The sequence below is a fragment of the Bombyx mori genome, chromosome 10 (assembly GCF_030269925.1).
Source record: "Bombyx mori chromosome 10, ASM3026992v2".
Classification (NCBI taxonomy): Eukaryota; Metazoa; Arthropoda; class Insecta; order Lepidoptera; family Bombycidae; genus Bombyx; species Bombyx mori.
Genome location: NC_085116.1, coordinates 14,167,449 through 14,185,702, shown reverse-complemented (window position 1 = coordinate 14,185,702; position 18,254 = coordinate 14,167,449). Strand labels below are relative to the sequence as shown.

General features: G+C 37.4%; 1 protein-coding gene across 8 annotated transcripts in view; it reads left to right on the top strand.

The window, feature by feature from the left end:
• LOC101741553 (rho GTPase-activating protein 21) overlaps positions 1-18,254 on the top strand; it is a 453,498-nt gene that overhangs the window by 85,252 nt on the left and 349,992 nt on the right. For all 8 annotated transcript variants that reach the window (XM_062670701.1, XM_038013526.2, XM_038013525.2 and 5 more), the window contains one exon: positions 3,067-3,443. In XM_062670701.1, coding sequence (XP_062526685.1) covers positions 3,067-3,443 — 377 coding nt within the window. The remainder of the gene's footprint in view (positions 1-3,066; positions 3,444-18,254) is intronic.

The following is an 18,254-nucleotide window of genomic DNA, read 5'->3' as shown; positions in this document are numbered from 1 at the left end:
TTTATCATCCGAGAACAAAACGTCTGTCAGAAAAATCACACAAAAATAGTGTATCGTAGCAAAACTAAAGAAATAAACATTATTTACCGTCTCATAATTTTTAATTGTGCCGATTATCATCCCAAAGATTTATTAATCAGAACCATTATTGCGGGGTAAGCAAATTGTAATGTTAGATTATTTAAAGGACTATACTACAACTATACTGAGACCTAAGAACTTATATCTCAAGGTGGGTGGCGCATTATGGCGTTGTAGATGTCTATGGGCTTCAGTAACTACTTAGCACCAGGTGGGCTGTGAGCTCGTCTACCCATCTAAGCAATAATATTCATTGCGCAGACGCGTAAATGAGGTAACTGCCCTCCTGATGTTAAATGACTGCCGCTGGTCATGACTACGTAAACGATGCCATGCACCTTGGACACGAGGTATTATAAGTCTCGTTTGGTATAAAAACGGTCCCACTCTTGAAGCCGGAACAACTCGCTTGCTTGAAGCTTATTACAAAATGTCACAAGAACACCACGGTATATTTCAAAATTTTCTAAAAATAATGCGAATTCTAACTCTTATTGCCCGCGTCGACCAAAGACCAGTGGCTGGAAACAGCACACCACAACAATATTTCACATCGCTCAAACCGAAACGTGTTTAATAATCAACAAATGAGTCGTCTATTATCAAAGGTGGCAATCTGTGCATTTGGACAAAAAAAATTTATTGATATGTCAATACAGATTGATTTGAATATAATCGTCTCCTTCAAAGAATACGGTTCAAAACCTGCATTAAATAAAGGTTAATAGTTAACCTGTTATTTATCTAAGATGTCTGATTTACCAAAAATTGTCCAAAAGTCACATTGCCGGCTTTAATAGTCGACTCAAATAACGGTAATTAATTTTGCATCGCTCGATTAATAATTCGAAAACTTATTAAATAACGTTATTAAACGTCATCTATAACGGTGTTCGTAATCGTTAGCCGTTGTAATATAAATCTTACGTCCGATAAGACCGATTATGATAGATATGCAAATGTGGGAAGTAAATAATGAATGTACGATAAACGTAGTCTATGAAAACCCGTTATGTTGTATTGTGTTTGTTGTGAACGTTACAAATAATCGAATAGAGTTTTCAACAGATCGTTAAGTAATCGATTTGGAAATAATCGATGTTTTGTAGAGCACATAATGAGTTTTTATACGTTGTCAATTTTTTGAATCGTTCGCTGCTATCTACATTAAACACACTATTATTTAACGGGTTCTCATCACGATTTTCACTTCGCACTAATTCCTGTTGTAAGGGTCATCACGGGAGTATACTTTTTGGTTTATTTTAGTAATGTTTTGAGATACGTGGTACGTTGGACAGTGTCCGAGGAAATGTTTCGTGATTGGGTCATTAACTTTCATTTTGAATTCACGCAATGCCAGTAGCGGTCATCACTACTGAAGTTGAGCATTGTATGTTTACTGTAATAGACGGTACCAAGATGTTTTGTGAGATGAAGATAGCGTTTTCGCCATACCCCCATACATATCTCGCAGATCGTTCTGGAATTCTTTGTAAACAATGATACTGTGATAAGCCAATAAAAGTATTTTCTATACCCTCTTTGCTTATTAAAGTCTCCCGCAAAAATCAGCTCTTGAAGAATATTTAAAATAAAGCATTAGCTTAACCTCATTTCAATTTAAATTTTAAAACAATTTACGAGAGCCAACCCTGTCTTCCTTAAAATCCCATTAGATAGTTACGGCTTAATATTCATACTAAAGAGAAGATATGGAGCGGCGCCACCTATGTAGTTTTTATAAAAATATCGTTCGTACTTCGAAGCCGCCAAACTACCGAGTTCCGCGCGTCGCACACAGATGGCGCTCGATAAGAATGCTCATTATGACATCTGGGAATTACAACTGAAAGAATCATTACAGGCATTATTTAACACTAGTGGTCCTCCGATAGTCGAAATTCAGCTATAGTTAATTGAAATTATATATTTGTACACTATTATGATTCTATTGTCAAAGACTATTTATACTTCTAAGATCACAGATTTCGCTAAGACTGTAGGCAAATAGGTATTAATAAAGACAAACAATATTTAATCTATTCTCAATTTGACCACAGACTATAAACAAGAAAAGTTTGACAATAAACAAATAGTATGCATGCGTGTGTGTGTGTGTAATGTTTTTTTTAAATTGAATTAATGTGTTTTTTATGCATAATAAAAAAAAAATATTAACATTATACACTTCTTTTCTATATTCTTTAAAAATGTGGGAAATTGTATCCTGGGAAATTGTATCCTGCATCCGCGCCATTTTCGTAAAAAGAGGTTCAAAGTTTTTGCTTCACGTATTAATAAAGATTGTTAAATAACCAAGAACATTAAATATTAATAAAAAAATAAAAAGTGAAAGTGTAGTTTTATTATGTTCTACGTTTGAAATTTGATCCTGTGTTATGAATATAGAAAGAAAAATAATTGTTGCAGTGGCTCGGGTTAGTAACCACTAAGCCCTTGAACCTCTGGGTCTCTCTGGAACCCTTTTTGGAACCTCTGGGTCTGTGGAGGGGCTTCGGTTCCTTCTGTATTTTGTACCGTATGTTCCATACTGCTCTGAGGAATTGTTCGAGATGATACCGTCATCTCGTTTTTACCATCGCACTGCCCGCCACCGGAGTACAGTTCATCCATACTACCTGGAGCCACTGCGGTTATCCATAGTGCGTTTCCAGAGGTCTTTTTTGCCACGTACCATCCGGCTTTGGAATGAGCTCCCCTCCACGGTGTTTCCCGAGCGCTATGACAAACGAGGCTGGTGGAGAGTATTAAGCGGTAGGCAGCGGCTTGGCTCTGCCCCTGGCATTGCTGAAGTCCATAGGCGACGGTAATCACTCACCATCAGGTGGGCCGTATGCTCGTCTGCCAACAAGGGCAATTAAAAAAAAACAACCTCAGTACATTGTCGTTGATTTATTGGAAGCTTCTTTAACGGCTTCGTCAATTGAATTGATTGTAATGTATTATTTTCATTGTCAACAGATTGGCGCGCTCCGATGGCTGACGAATCTGAGGCGGCGAGGGCGAGACGCGCGCCGGCGCCCCCGCCGCGGCAAACGGCGCGCCCGCCCGAACCTCGCCCCGACCAGGACCCGCCGCCCGTCCGCATGCCGGCCCCCCCGCGGCTCATCCGGCCGTCCGAACACCTCGCGATAGTGGAGCGATCGAGAGAGCGACGACCGCCGCCGCTCGTTCCTTCCGTGACCGTCGTGCACGGTCCGAGACCGTCGCTTCCGTCGGCTTTACCCCCGCAACCGGTATACAGACACGTCACCCCGCCGCCAATGAGGATGCCTGCCCCGCCGCCAGTTTCCGCCCCTCCTGCGATGAGGCCTCCACAACCTAGAAGAGATATACAGGTTAGTCGAATTAATTGGATTTTTTTTATTGCTTAGGTGCATGGACGAGCTCACAGCCCCACCTGGTGTTAATTGGTTACCAGAGCCCATAGGTATCTACAACGTGAATGCGCCACTCACCTTGAAATATAAGCTCTAAGGTCTCAAGTATAGATAAAACGGCTGCCGTACCCTTCAAACCGAAACGCATTACTGCTTCACGGCAGAAATAGGCAGGGTGGTGGTACCTACCCGCGCGGACTCACAAGAGGCCTACCACCACCAAAAATATATCTTTACTGTGTTTATTCTCAAAACAGCCTCCGTTGTCTGCAATTAACCTCAAAACATCGATAAGCTGTACGACTGGCTGTACGTGTTGAGACGTTTTTACGCGTATCGCGTAACCTGGAAGCCGGACCGGTTTCCGATGATCGTAACGGTCGTCGGATGTACGCGGCGCCTTCCAGGTAAACGCGCGAATCAATTTACAGCTCAAACAAATTAACATGAAAAGGGCTGTTCACATCATTACATTTTTTTTTTTTTTTTTTTTATTGCTTAGATGGGTGGACGAGCTCACAGCCCACCTGATGTTAAGTGGTTACTGGAGCCCATAGACATCTACAACGTAGACGCGCCACCCACCTTGAGATACAAGTTCTAAAGTCTCAGTATAGTTACAACGGCTACCCTACCCTTCAAACCGAAACGCATTACTGCTTCACGGCAGAAATAAGCAGGGCGGTGGTACCTATCCGCGCGGACTCACAAGAGGTCCTACCACCAGTAAAAATACATACGGCACTGGTGATTAAAATATTCGAAGACGGCGTGTGAGAAAATTGAGAAGCATCAGTTAGTTATATTATTGATCTCCATGTGGTTTTTTTAAAGCAATCGAAAGGTTTTAAGGAAATTGGTAATAAAATTGGTAATTTGTCGTCGTCGTGGCCTAACGTATAAGACGTCCGGTGCATTCGTGTTGAGCGATGCACCGGTGTTCGAATCTCAGGCGGGTACCAATTTTTCTAATGAAATACGTACTCAACAAATGTTCACGATTGATTTCCACGGTGAAGGAATAATATCGTTTAATAAAAATTATAATTACTGGTGGTAGGACCTCTTGTGAGTCCGCGCGGGTAGGTACCACCACCTTGCCTATTTCTACCGTGAAGCAATAATGCGTTTCGGTTTGAAGGGTGGGGCAGCCGTTATAACTATACTTGAAATTGAAACCTTAGAACTTATATCTCAAGGTGGGTGGCGCATTTACGTTGTGGATGTCTATGGGCTCCAGTAACCACTTAACACCAGGTGGACTGTGAGCTCGTCCTCCCGTCAATGCAATAAACAAAAAAAGAGTGCGTGTACTTATGTACGCGCGTAAGAAGTTATACTTTATTTTTATTGAATTTTTTTTTTTTTTTATTTAAATTTTAATCAATTTGGAAAAAATCTATTAAACAACATCCTCAAATACGCATATTGGGCATCCCTTTTCTTGACATCGTATAAATTCGGTAATTCTCGGTACGGTTCGAAAAGTTCACCTGCGGCTTTATTCAGACCCGCCAAGTTACGTCGGTCGTATTGTAATGAGCGATTTAGTGGGCAACTTCGTATCGTAAAATGTTCACTCACATCAATTTTTCGAAGTATAACTTCAAAAACTTAAAATATTTTTACTTGAACAAAAACAAAATGTCAAAAACCAAAACAATTTTTTCGAAAACGAATTCACGCGAACACTATGTATTCGAATTACGGTGTATTTAACAATATTCGGTTCTAATAACAATTGGTTATTACGTTACACATTTACTCGATGTTGTTTATGACGCGTGGGCGGTTCGCTTTCTTCATAATCCTTGTTATGCAAACGATTGCTTTAGCGCCAAACAATGACATGCACTATTTATAACTATCGATCTACAATGGTTTATTAGTATTATGTAGCAACGCATTGAGGCTGATAATAGCAATCATTGTAACCCTAACTATGATATCTCGATTCTCGATCATAACTATAAGATCGGATCTAGTTTTGCATAAATCGAAACAAATTTTTTGGTCGCGACTTCTAACCCTAATGCATTAAATACGTATAATATCAATATCAAATAAGTATCTCTAGTATTCAATGTGAGAAGCTGAAATTATGGATATCCCTCCATTATCCAGAGACAGATAAATTTCTTGGGTATAAAAAAAAAGAAAATAAAAATCCTCGAACAATAGCTCACTGAAGACTTAATTTAACCACCGTAAATGCTTTACACAATAAAGCTTTGTTCTCTCAACGACAGCCGAATGTGGTCGACTGTAATTCCCTGTCTTAAAATCAACGTGGCTTCCCCAGTTGACTCATTGACGGGTTCCGTATTATAATGAGCTCGGCTTGAGTAGGTGTCCGCATTGTTGGACACTACAATAGTGTTCCGTGATGCTGAACCAGGATATTGTTACACATTTACTGAGCTGTACGTATAGGGGATAATAAAATCATTATGAAACTTTAAGCATCGCGTTCCCGATATTCGCTTGTATTTTATCGCCACACTGCCCACTGAGTTTCTCGCCGAATCTTCTCAGTGGGTCGCGTTTCCGATCCGGTGGTAGATTCTGCGAAGTACTGCTCTTGTTAGAACCAGTGTTAGCAATACTCACGGTTTGAGCCCTGTGATATCACCTACTAGTTCCGTCAATCTAGAATAACCCCTCGAGGTTACTAGAATAGGTAAGAAAAAAATGCTTCACAGCTTAGCACAAAATTTTTAAAGCCTACATCGTTTAAAAATTGTGTTGTATGTATTCAACAAGGTTTGCGGAGCGCACAGCCATAGGCAGCGACTTGGCTGTGCAAAAATTTTATTCCTACCCTAGCTGATTGTCTTGAGAGACCACTTCACGTAACCTTAACTAGTAGGTGAGCTTACAGGGCTCAAATCTGACGACGTTGCTAACACTAACCCTAGCAAAAGCCGTGCTTCGCAGAGTCTACCACCGGATCGGAAACGCGACCCACTGAGAAGATCCGGTGAGAAACTCAGTGGGCTGTGTCTGTGGGTTAAATGTCGTCCATGAGCGACGTTACTTACAATGTGGTGGGCCGTAATATCGACTGCTAACAAAAGCAATAAAAAAATCGAAACTGTATGTAATGCAATAGAAAATTATTGCAATGCTTTCACCTAAATACATATCTGTTTCCATAAAATGCTCCCAAATTTGCACGCAAGCAATAAAAACGTTCCGCCTTTCACAGTATCGTTCGACTGAGTATAGGGCTTAATGCGCATCAGCTTAACGACTCGGCCAGACGACGAGGGAGCGAACCTTGGCCCAAAGTCGGCATTCACTGCCGGGACTCGTAAAACATTGAGAACAAAAGCGAAAAGAATGCGAGGACCAAATAACTTTTTAATGCAACAGACCTTTGTATGAAAAATATAGAAGCCTTAATATTAAGTAGATTCATGTTACATGTTTCTCTTGCAAAGACAGTAGTTTCAAGCTTTGGGTCTTTAAATCCGATAAACAAAATACAAACTATTTAATGTATAATGTTAATCTATGTATTATTTACTTTTTAAAATGGTTTAAAAAATAATTTTGGGTTATTTCCTTTTTCTTGTAGTTTCATTCTAGCCAGCCCTACTACAACTTCACTTGTTCATCTTAACAAGTGAAGTTGTTTTGCTGTATTGTTTGCAACTTATTTTTTCTAAACGTTATTAGTTATTTAAGCCACATAATAAGAAACAAATCGATCTAAAGCGATAAGGCAAATAGTTTTACGCTTCCATTCGCCGTTGATTGCCAATTATTTCCGGCGATCGTCGAGAAGTCAATTCATGCTGACCTAAATAAGGGCCCGATGCTTCATATTGATATTTCGAGATTCGATTGGATATGAAAACGTTTGAAAGTGGTCTTTTGATGGGATATGTATGTATCGATTTTATTTCAATATATTTTTTTTACTAAAAAAACGTTCGACGTAAACTCAATCATCGCTAGTGATCATTTCGATGTATTAATATTAGCAGCACCTAGCTGTATCGCGAGTAAAACGCGTCATAAACTTGCATTATTTCATAAATATGCTTAATTACTAAAGACGACAGGGTGTGTTTTGTGTAGCAGGCATGGGCAGATATAACCATCTGGCTTGTTCCTGCCGTGAGGCCGATAACCGATCTGATTTAAAGGGTAAAACGGCCCTTAAACAAGACTTCATAAGGTCTATCTAATAGATCTGTCTAGGGGCTTCTGCAATCACATGGATTGTCATCTCCTCTGAAAAGATAGAAGAAAACAAATAGTGTTCAAATGCGACAAGTCAGTTGCGCCAGTTTTAGACGATTTAAATAAACTTATCAGACTAACGGTGCACAACCGAATCTAAGCTCAGCCACCGGGAAAGACGAAAAACAATTTATGTAAGTAATTAATGTTCACCCATGTTTACTTCAGCTTTATATTCGGTGATTTTAAGGAGGCTGAAAACTCCAAGGTGAATCTTTCGGTACCGATCTTGTAATATCTAAAGAATAGACACTAAGGGTAAGTTAGGCCGTGGCCTGAGTCTTATAATACGATATAAAATAATTTTAGAAAATACATAACTAAGGTATGGCTTTTACGAATCTTGAACTTTTTTTCTTTCTAATAATGTTTGATTTATATCAGTAGGTATCGCTTAACAGAACTATACTATCGGTATCTCAACCAATTCGCGCTTTGGATATCTGAATCTGAACACATAAAACAATTTCTAGCTTACATCGGAACTTAATTACGCGAAATCTGCGTTAGATCTATGTAGTGCCAATTAACACTACCACATTTGAATACAGAAGGCAAGGAAACACGCTCGCCGTTGCCTTGTTTTGTAAATTTAGGTCAATGACCACGATTTATGTAATGCGTGATAAGATAGATACATGAACGGCTTTGTATTGAAGATAATGTAAACTGTAATTTGTTCTTAGTTTGTGCTTACATATTTACAAGTTTTGCGATTGAGTTTATCATAAAACATAAGGCTTTTTAGAAGAAAATTAGATTTACGGCAATGGCAACATTTCAAAAATGCATATAGAACCAAAAGAGCGAGCCAGCGTCCGATTATTATAAAATCTGGTAATGACGATGATGTCACAAATTCTTGTGCGCATCTTTTTTTTAGTACTTTATCAATTCTAATGGGTGTTCTTGGAAAATAAAAGAAAGCTTACTATTTCTTGAACAGAGCTGAGAGAGTGGATTTTTATTTTAATATTAATTAAAATTAAATAGAAAAATATTAATTTGATATATTTCTTTAACAAATTTATCATGTTTATTCTATGATTACGTATGGTTTTCATTTAAGGTATTGCTTATTAATTACTATTTACTTATACGTACATTTCAGGATATTCGCAAATGCGATAAAAATGCATTTTTATTAGGTATTTATTTTTAAGAAGGATTTTAACTAGGAATATCATATTTCAAACGATTGTTAATATCGATATGATTGATTCGAATAGTGTATTCATAGACTAGAGAGCGCCCGTAGACGCGTAGGAGTTATCATGGAATATCTATTTCATAGTAATGTTTGTCAAGTCAATAGTAACTTCGTATCACTATTATTGAGTGCATTCGCCTTATAATTGCTTATTATTTAAGGGATAATGCCCACGTTATAATAATATCTGCGGACTATCTTTACTCATTCTTTTATATTTCTTCATCGATCATTGACAAATTTTCTGAGGTCTGTGTAATGGCCGTTATTTGTTGTCTTAGTCAGATCCACTTAATTTGGTCGTCTACTATTTAAAATTTAAAGAGTGTCAGCGTTTTGTGATTTTTTAGGTCAATTGTCTGATGTTTGAATCTCTCTCTCTCTCTCTCTCTCTCTCTCTCTGTCTCTCTCTCTCTCTGTCTCTCTCTCTCACACTCTTTGGACGTATGAGGTGTTTATGTGTATTAATATGTGTACTCTATTAATTATATTTAACCTTAACTCACGTACATTGTTTCTCAGGATTATCATAAACCTTGATTAAAAAAAAGCAGGAAATTATACTGTTCGTTTTTTGTCATGGCATGTCCTTCTTCAAACGAGGCTTGTGGATAGTATTAAGCGGTAGGCAGCGGCTTGGCTCTGCCCCTGGCATTGCTGAAGTCCATGGGCGACGGTAACCACTCACCATCAGGTAGGCCGTATGCTCGTCGGCCAACAAGGGCAATAAAAAAAAAAACATTTGATATTAACTAACCCCAGGTCTTTTTTTAGTTGATATTTGCATAAACCTCTGCATCAGAAGTAAAATCTCTAAAGATTTATCTGTCTTTGAAAACCGTAGAAATGCAAGTGATAGTAAACCAATTGAAAAATACCTTATCGGCTTTCGACGGAGACAAGTAGAAAGCGCTTTCTGTATCTTTGTAATTCCCTTCGCAATCGTTCGTTTTCAAGATCTGAAAGCCGCACTGTGGTTGTGGGTGAAAATCGAAAGCGCTTACAAATCTTGGCGCTGTATTTATCATTAATTCTGAAGTAATTCGATGGTTACTTTTAAATTCATCGTCTATTGCCGTTTCAACGGTTTTACCCTAAGGATTGCGTTTGCAATTTTTTATAAACGTGTTTACGTTTGGATTGTGGAATGCAGCTGATGTCCTTATAATTTTTGATTTTTAGACATTCATAACCTAGCGAAAATACGAAAACCCAATCTCGAAACTGCTTCTATTAATTATCAACCAGACGATGATCGAGCTTTGCTCGGTTTTTTTTTGATACCGCCATCTTGTTGTGTCTTTAAAGCGGTTAGTTGCCCTCAATTAAGAAAAATAGTATTATTATTCGCCAATAGATGTCGGGAAGAGTTGATTATTGAAAACACGAATAAAACAACATTTTCTGAAAATAAATCGTAGCTAGATCGATTTATCGCCCCCGAAATCCCCTGTATACTAAAATTTATGAAAATCGTTTTAATCGTTTCCGAGATTCAGATTATATATATATGTATTAATATACAAGAATTGCTCGTTTAAAGGTATAAGATTCTAGATTTTTTAACATTAATTTATAATATATTTATTTATTCTCAAAGAGTAAAGGTTCACCGAACTCTGTTAATGCAACCCAACAAAATTTTACGCCAACGCCAATATTGGTCCGAAGCCGAGTGTCGTGATATCATATTACTGTCTCATGTTATATTTGTAGAGTATGCTTTATTTTAGATAATATAAGATCAACATAAATGCAAAACATTAACAGACCACTTCCAGACGACCATCAGGTAGACAAGAATTAGTTGAAATAATAAATTTGTATTGAAGTTAATTAGATTGCTAAATATTGTACCAAGAACTATTTCGAATGAACCGTTCTTTATAACCAACGTTAAACCCACCACCACTTACAGGCCTAAATCGATAGCTTTATTGACAGACGCTGGAGGAGACTTGCATGTACCCTAACAAGCTTGCAGTAACGCCAACAATCAGATGCTGTGATAAATCACTCGAAAGTAAAGATATTTTAACACCCTAAAAGAACGGTGTATCCCTAATAAGTAATCGTCTCTCAGGACACACTCGACGCGCCATGAAATACCCACTTAATACGCCTATTACTTATTATACAGATAATAATAAAATTGTTACAAATTTGAATTTCATAATTCGCTAAGAAAATGTGGCTTAAACAGTTTTCAACTAAGTTAAGATAATTATTCAGTTGAATATTATTTTTCATGCCGACATTGTACAATGGTTCAGTAATATAAGATGGGTTGTGATGTATGTTCACTCTCAATTTCAAATATATCTAAAAAATTTCTAATCCCGCTTAAATAAGAGAAAAATATCAGAGTGAATTATGTCCGATGTGTTTTTTTTTTATTGCTTAGATGGGTAGACGAGCTCACAGCCCACCTGGTGTTAAGTAGTTACTGGAGCCCATAGACATCTACAACGTAAAAGCGTCACCCACCTTGAGATATTAGTTCTAAGGTCTCCGTATAGTTACAACGGCTGACCTGCCCTTCAAACCGAAACGCATTACGGCTTCACGGCAGAAATAGGCAGGGTGGTGGTACCTACCCGTGCGGACTCACAAGAGATCCTACCACCAGTAATTACGCTAATTATAATTTTTGCGGGTTTTGATTTTTATTACACGATGTTATTCCTTAATCGTGGAAGTCAATCGTGAACATTTGTTGAGTACGTATTTCATTAGAAAAATTGGTACCCGCCTGGTGTTAATAAAAAAAAACAGAGATTAAGATAGTGTTCGAACTATTTTGTAAGTGATTAATAAGAAGAAGTGATAAACTGTCCCTTTTTTTCCCTACCTAAGCTGGTAGCCTTGAGAGGCTATTCCAGCGTAACCTTAACTATATAGTAGGTGAGCTCACGGGGCTCAAACTTGACGACGTTGCTAACACGAACCCTAGCAAGAGCCGTGCTTCGCAGAATCTACCAACGGATCGGAAACACGACCCACTGAGAAGATCCGGCGAGAAAACAGTCACCATTTGATATTTAATAAACGTCGAATGATGACCCATATCTCGAATCAAATCAAATATTTGCAATTAACATATTAAAATCTTTAAAAATAAGTATATTATTACATACTTTGTGTTGTATTATTATTAACGTCGTGTTTCTGTTGTTATAATTACAAACGTTTAAAGTGACAATGAGATGTATGTATACAAGTAAACGGACCGTGACAATATTAGCGCGAGCACTTTCCAATGTCGACGCACAATCGTCGCCCACGCACCGGCCGTTTGATTGACAGTTTATTGTGTCCAATGGCGTGTTTCCGTTGTGTTTGTACGGCACGATTAAATGTCGTGTTGTAGGAATTGATTTTACGAGAATACAATTTGTTTTTTGTTTTCTTTTTGTTGTTGTTTTCCTAATGAGTTGAATGAAATTGAATCACTGTTCGTTTTTTTCATTCTTTGTTACTTTTTTTTTTATTGCTTAGATGGGTGGAAGAGCTCACAGCCCACCTGGTGTTAAGTGGTTACTGGAGCCCATAGACATCTACAACGTGTATGCGCAACCCACCTCGAGATATAATTTCTAAGGTCTCAGTATAGTTACAACGGCTGCTCCACCCGTGGAACCGAAACGCATTACTGCTTCACGGCAGAAATAGGCGGGGTGATGGTACATACCCGTGCGGACTCCCAAGAGGTCCTACCACCACTTGTACGCAGTTCGCTTAGATCCTTCGTGGTTCGCTATGTTTTGTATCATCTTTGACAATTCTTATCCCAACTGCAGCTACAATTACATCTAGTACAATTGTGTTTTCTATGTAATGAATAGCTCTAATTATATTTTGTCTTGGATTTTCACCATTGCCCTCCAAAAAAAGCTATTGCATTCCACGCAATCAATCAAATACAATTGTATTATAAATCCGATGATGATAATGATATTTCAGCTGCGTTTGCTTTACATTGCGCTTTCTATGTAAAATGGCACAGACGCAGAAATGCACCCGGGTTATAGATATAGAACAAACAATACGAAACCGAATCGATTTGTCGTAATAAGATCGAACAAAAAAATTATTCATAAGTATGTTGATATGAGAGTGAGTATGTCATTAATTTTGGTGGTTTTATTTAGTTTTGAACACTTTTTTCTTCAATCATCGGCAGCTTCTTAGTACTACGCACGCGCGTACGCAGCACACCGCTAACTCTCCGACGCATCGTGCTGTCTCGCTACTCAATGGCTTGCTAGCCTATGCTCCGGAAATGGATATATTCCATGATGGTTTGCAGCGATTTATTGTTGTTGTCAGGAATTACTTAAGCTAATTATTAATACCTTACAAATGTTTTGGTTTATACTGTTAATTTGTAAGTAGACTAATTAAATAAATAAATAAATAAATAAATAAATAAATAAATTAAAACAACTACTACATATTACGATGAATTTTCGTGGCGTTGAGACAACGGAGTTGCTTAATATGGGAATTAATGAATTCATTATGAGACGCCTTATGCAAATATTGTGTTTTTGCCGTGCACCACGAAACTCAATACAATTGCCCGTACAGTGCGTCATAACTTATCTGAGTCGAAATGCATTTGATATGCTAATAAACGAGATTCCGTTGGTTATTGCCGCGCGGAACAATAGCAAGCCCATAGCTTTCAAATCAAATTTCTATTTACGGGAACTATGTGTACAAACATGAACTGAAATCGTTAAGTGCTCCTAAAATGAGTTCACTTCCCTTTACTGTATTCTTCTAGTCTGACGATTTAGCCTTCATTACCAGAGAATCGGATCCTGTCTAAATTTTATTCGAACTAGTAAAGATTTCTGATTCTAAATTAGTTTTTAAAAAAAAGTATCAAATTTGTTTAGTCTCCAATATCGGGACACAAGATTGGATATATATAATTTAATACTTTCACAATGAAATGATTGATATTGTGATTTTTTACTAAATAATATATTGACCTTTAAATTACTAAGGCAAAGACAAAACATCAGGGTGTCATTTTGTGATATGTTTCTTAACTGATATCTTTTTTTCAAAATCTCAATAACACAATAAAAAACAAAATATTCAAATCTAAATTTTTATGATCGCATTTTGATCCTTGGGGGAATTAGTTTATATAATATTATTAAGATGCCAACCCTATAGAAAACAGCGAGAAGCGCCAAAAGTAGATATTACTGTAGTGTTTATAATGATCAGATGTTAAGCGTGTCTAAAATTCCCTTACAAAAAAAGTAACAGACAACTAAATGCTAATTCTGTAAATTGCATAGTCACGTTACTCGTAACGCAGTCAGAAAGCGTAAATGATATGCATTAGCTATTGAGACATCAATCATTAGTCTCCAACGGGTCGATCATCGAGGATCTTAAGAAGAAAGTACGCGAATTTAATTCATCAATAGAATATCATTATAACGATGCTTTGATGGTGATAACAATGGTGAAAACAACTTTGATGGTGATGGTGATGGTGGGCTTGGAGTATTATTTTTTTGTGATTGAAAGATTACTGGTGGCCAGGACAGGTGGGCGAGCACGAGCTCAGCCAGGAGGGGTGGGATACGAATTTAATTCATCAATAGAATACCATTATAACGATGCTTTGATGGTGATAACAATGGTGATAACAACTTTGATGGTGATGGTGATGGTGGGCTTGGAGTATTATTTTTTTGTGATTGAAAGATTACTGGTGGCCAGGACAGGTGGGCGAGCACGAGCTCAGCCAGGAGGGGTGGAATATGCTAACAGCTACCCGAGCGCTTCCAAAGGCTTCCTAACAACTCAAGAGCAGCTGCTTCGCGAATGATCCTACTACGGGATCTTAATCGCCACTCGCTGAGAAGATCCGGCGAGAAACTCAGCAGGCTGATGTTTAGGTTAGGTTGCACGTCGAACTCTTTGCCGAGTTCGACGAGTACGGTTACGGGGGTCCCTAAGCCTGCTCCTAGCGTTAGAGGTGAACGCGTCTAATGCAAGAGTTTTTGGATCTGATGGATCCGTAAGGACGTGTCGGTTCGTGTTAGCAACGTCGTCAGGTTTGAGCCCTGTGAGCTCACCTACTAGCTCGGCGAATCTAGAATAACCCCTCGAGGTTACTCGAGGTTAAATTATCAAATTTGGAGTTACAATACCTTAATAAATAAAATATAACCCAGAGTCGGTTTGACGATAACCTCCTTTAGACTTCAGGCTACTATTGCGAAATCAGCACACGAATTACTGGATGCATTCAGTTATAAAATAAGTTTAGGATACTGTTGTACAGGATGGGTATTTTGAAAGTAGAAGCCAAGAGAAGGCTGAGGCCGTACACGCGTATCTTCTGATATGTAACTGAATATATGTATTATCATGCAATATCCTCTGAGCAAAGACGACTATATCATCATAACAATATCGTTCCCAAGCGATTCCTTATAAGAGCTGGCCTTTGACAGCGATAAATTAAGTGAGTTCGCTACTATGTAATGAAAAAGGATATTATTTTACTTTGTGACAATGAGCCTTTCATTAAATGTTTATGTAGTTTTTATCACAAGATGCACTATATCATTATGTAAGTATTTTATTAAGTGATTAAAATTTTTTAATGTTTTATGTTGAACAGTGCTTTTGTTCTGTTTTTAATTTGAGTTAAGTTATAAATCACTTTTAGGGTAATATTTATTAGATTGAAATGATCTCTTAAAAACGTCACACAGGATTGAGACAGGATTCAGGTTAAGTACTAAAGGAATATATATTATAGAATCCAGCCCACTGATTTTCTCGCCCATTTTTTCAGTGGGTCGCCATTTCGATCCGGTGGTAGATTCTGCGAAGCACTGCTCTTGGTAGGGCTAGTGTTAGCAAATTCTCTCCGGTTAAGCCTGTGAACTCATCTACCCGTCTGGCAATAACTGGAATGGCCCTTTAAACTTGACTTCCACGATGAAGGAATAACATCGTGTAATAAAAATCAAACTCGCAAAATTATAATTTGCGTAATTACTAGTGGTAGGACCTCTTGTGAGTCCGCACGGGTAGGTACCACCACCTCGCCTTTTTCTGCCGTGAAGCAGTGATGCGTTTCGGTTTGAAGGGTGGGGCAGCCGTTGTAACTATAGTGAGACCTTAGAACTTATACCTCAAGGTGGGTGGCGCATTTACGTTGTTGATGTCTATGGGCTCCAGTAACCACTTAACACCAGGTGGGCTGTGATCTTGTCCACCAATCTAAGCAATAAAAAAGGCAGCCAGCGCATAGGTAGGGAAAATAATAATAATTATAGAGTCATCGATTGGTGCTTTGAGGGCAGTTGTCTAATAACATTAAGCTGCCATTCCAACGTAAATATAGATAAAACACGAATGTTTATATCATAAGGTTTTCGTAGTAAATTAACTTTAATCAAACAGACGATTAATTTCTACGGTAAATTAATCTTAGACCGCCCACTCGCTACTTAGTGTGGACGATAAATAACGTTCTGGCGTTTACGCATTCTCTACATTAACCAAATAACACGGGAAACATTACTAAGTGTAGGTTCAAGAATCGATACTACAATTGAATATGCAATTTCGAAAAGGGCACATGTCGCATATTTTGTCAAATACGTTTTTTTCGTATACATGTAGTTTTGAGGCTTACCTACACCCATTTTATAATAATTTCAATAATTTTCAATTGCTAATAATTAACACTAAAATATATCTCAAAAGTTAATATTTTAAATTTTACACTGCTTTAGAAAATAATGAGTTTTTTTCATTTCCTGAACATTTTACATTTTCAGAGATGTGTCCTGTTCGAAATTGCATATTCAATTACTATAGAATTAAATGAATGTTTTGTGCATGTTTCTGTAAATTGGATCTAAGTGTATTCTTTGTGTGAACTAAGTTTTTTTTTTAATTCCGTAATGACCTATGTATTATCTATTATTTTAATTTATTTTTATGTTGTAAATTCTCATGTACATCCCGTTTTTTTTTTACTAATAGTTCACCGGAAGAAATCTCATGAATGGGTTAAGTTTGCCTTTGTACATATCAGTTAGATAGTCTTTTTATGTTTTTTTTTTTATGAACAATAAAGTATAATATATAAGATAGGTAATAGTTTTTTTTTATTGAAAAAAAAAAACAATTAGAATGAACTGTCTAAATTGAACATTATTAATGACGGCAGGGCATTTTGTTAGTCTCGACGTATGGGTACCACAATACTTCTTAAGTCTGCCGCAAAGGATGGGATAGCCGTTACGCAATATAATTAAGACTTGTCCTCGCTCTGCAGTGTGGGTGGCGATGTCTATTAAACATTGGGTGGGCTGGGACTCCGGGAAAGCCGGGGCTGCTTTTCTACAGTTAAGAAATGTTCAATTAAAAATTTAATTAACAATTTAAATTTAGTAGACCTACTTTATAGCGGAATGCCGCACAGAAGAAGAAACTCAAGATTTTTTTTTATTTTGCAGTGAATATTTTTCTAGGAGCCTTTCCATATTCATCAGAACGATTAGACGCGTGGAAATATTGCTTCGGCGCTTGAAAGGCAAACGTGACTAAGCGACAATGCGTGAACTTTACAGTAGACTAATTTAAAGTTGAAATACCTGAAAACAAAATTTATTTTAACGAATCCAGCTGTAGTAGAATCTAGCTAGTAGCTGTAGGATTGAAATCATTTTAATAGACCTAGAAATATATATTTTTTGCGCATCGAATATGGTTATTGCCTATCATTTATGTACAAAGCAGTTATCGTCGCTTAGTCACTTTTGCCTTTTTTTCTTTTTCTTTTTTTTCAAGCGTCGACTTTCTTATTTTAAACTCTACGAATAAATTGCAATTACGCAAAATTGATAAGATCGTATCTCTCGTAAAAATGGTACGCCCTCCAGCACATCCTAATTCGTATGGTATTATTTAACGAGCAAAGCCCCGTGGTTATAGACTAAAATATCGATTAGTTATCTATATAATCGTTCAAAATTATACACTAGTCGCAAAAATTGTGTAATACGTCTGCCCCGTTAAGTGATGTATGTATTCATTTGTTATATCACAATTGATACACACCCACAAAATTTTGCATGTTCCGTCTTTACTAAAATCGATTTTTGGTTATGTAAAATCGAAATTAAAGGTGGTTGGTTATACATTTCATATTAATTGTAACTTTGTTTCTTGAGAACGTTATTATTTGCTGAATTTATTTCATGGTAAAAGTATGAAATTTAATTTTGGAATTAGTAATGGAAATCGCGACT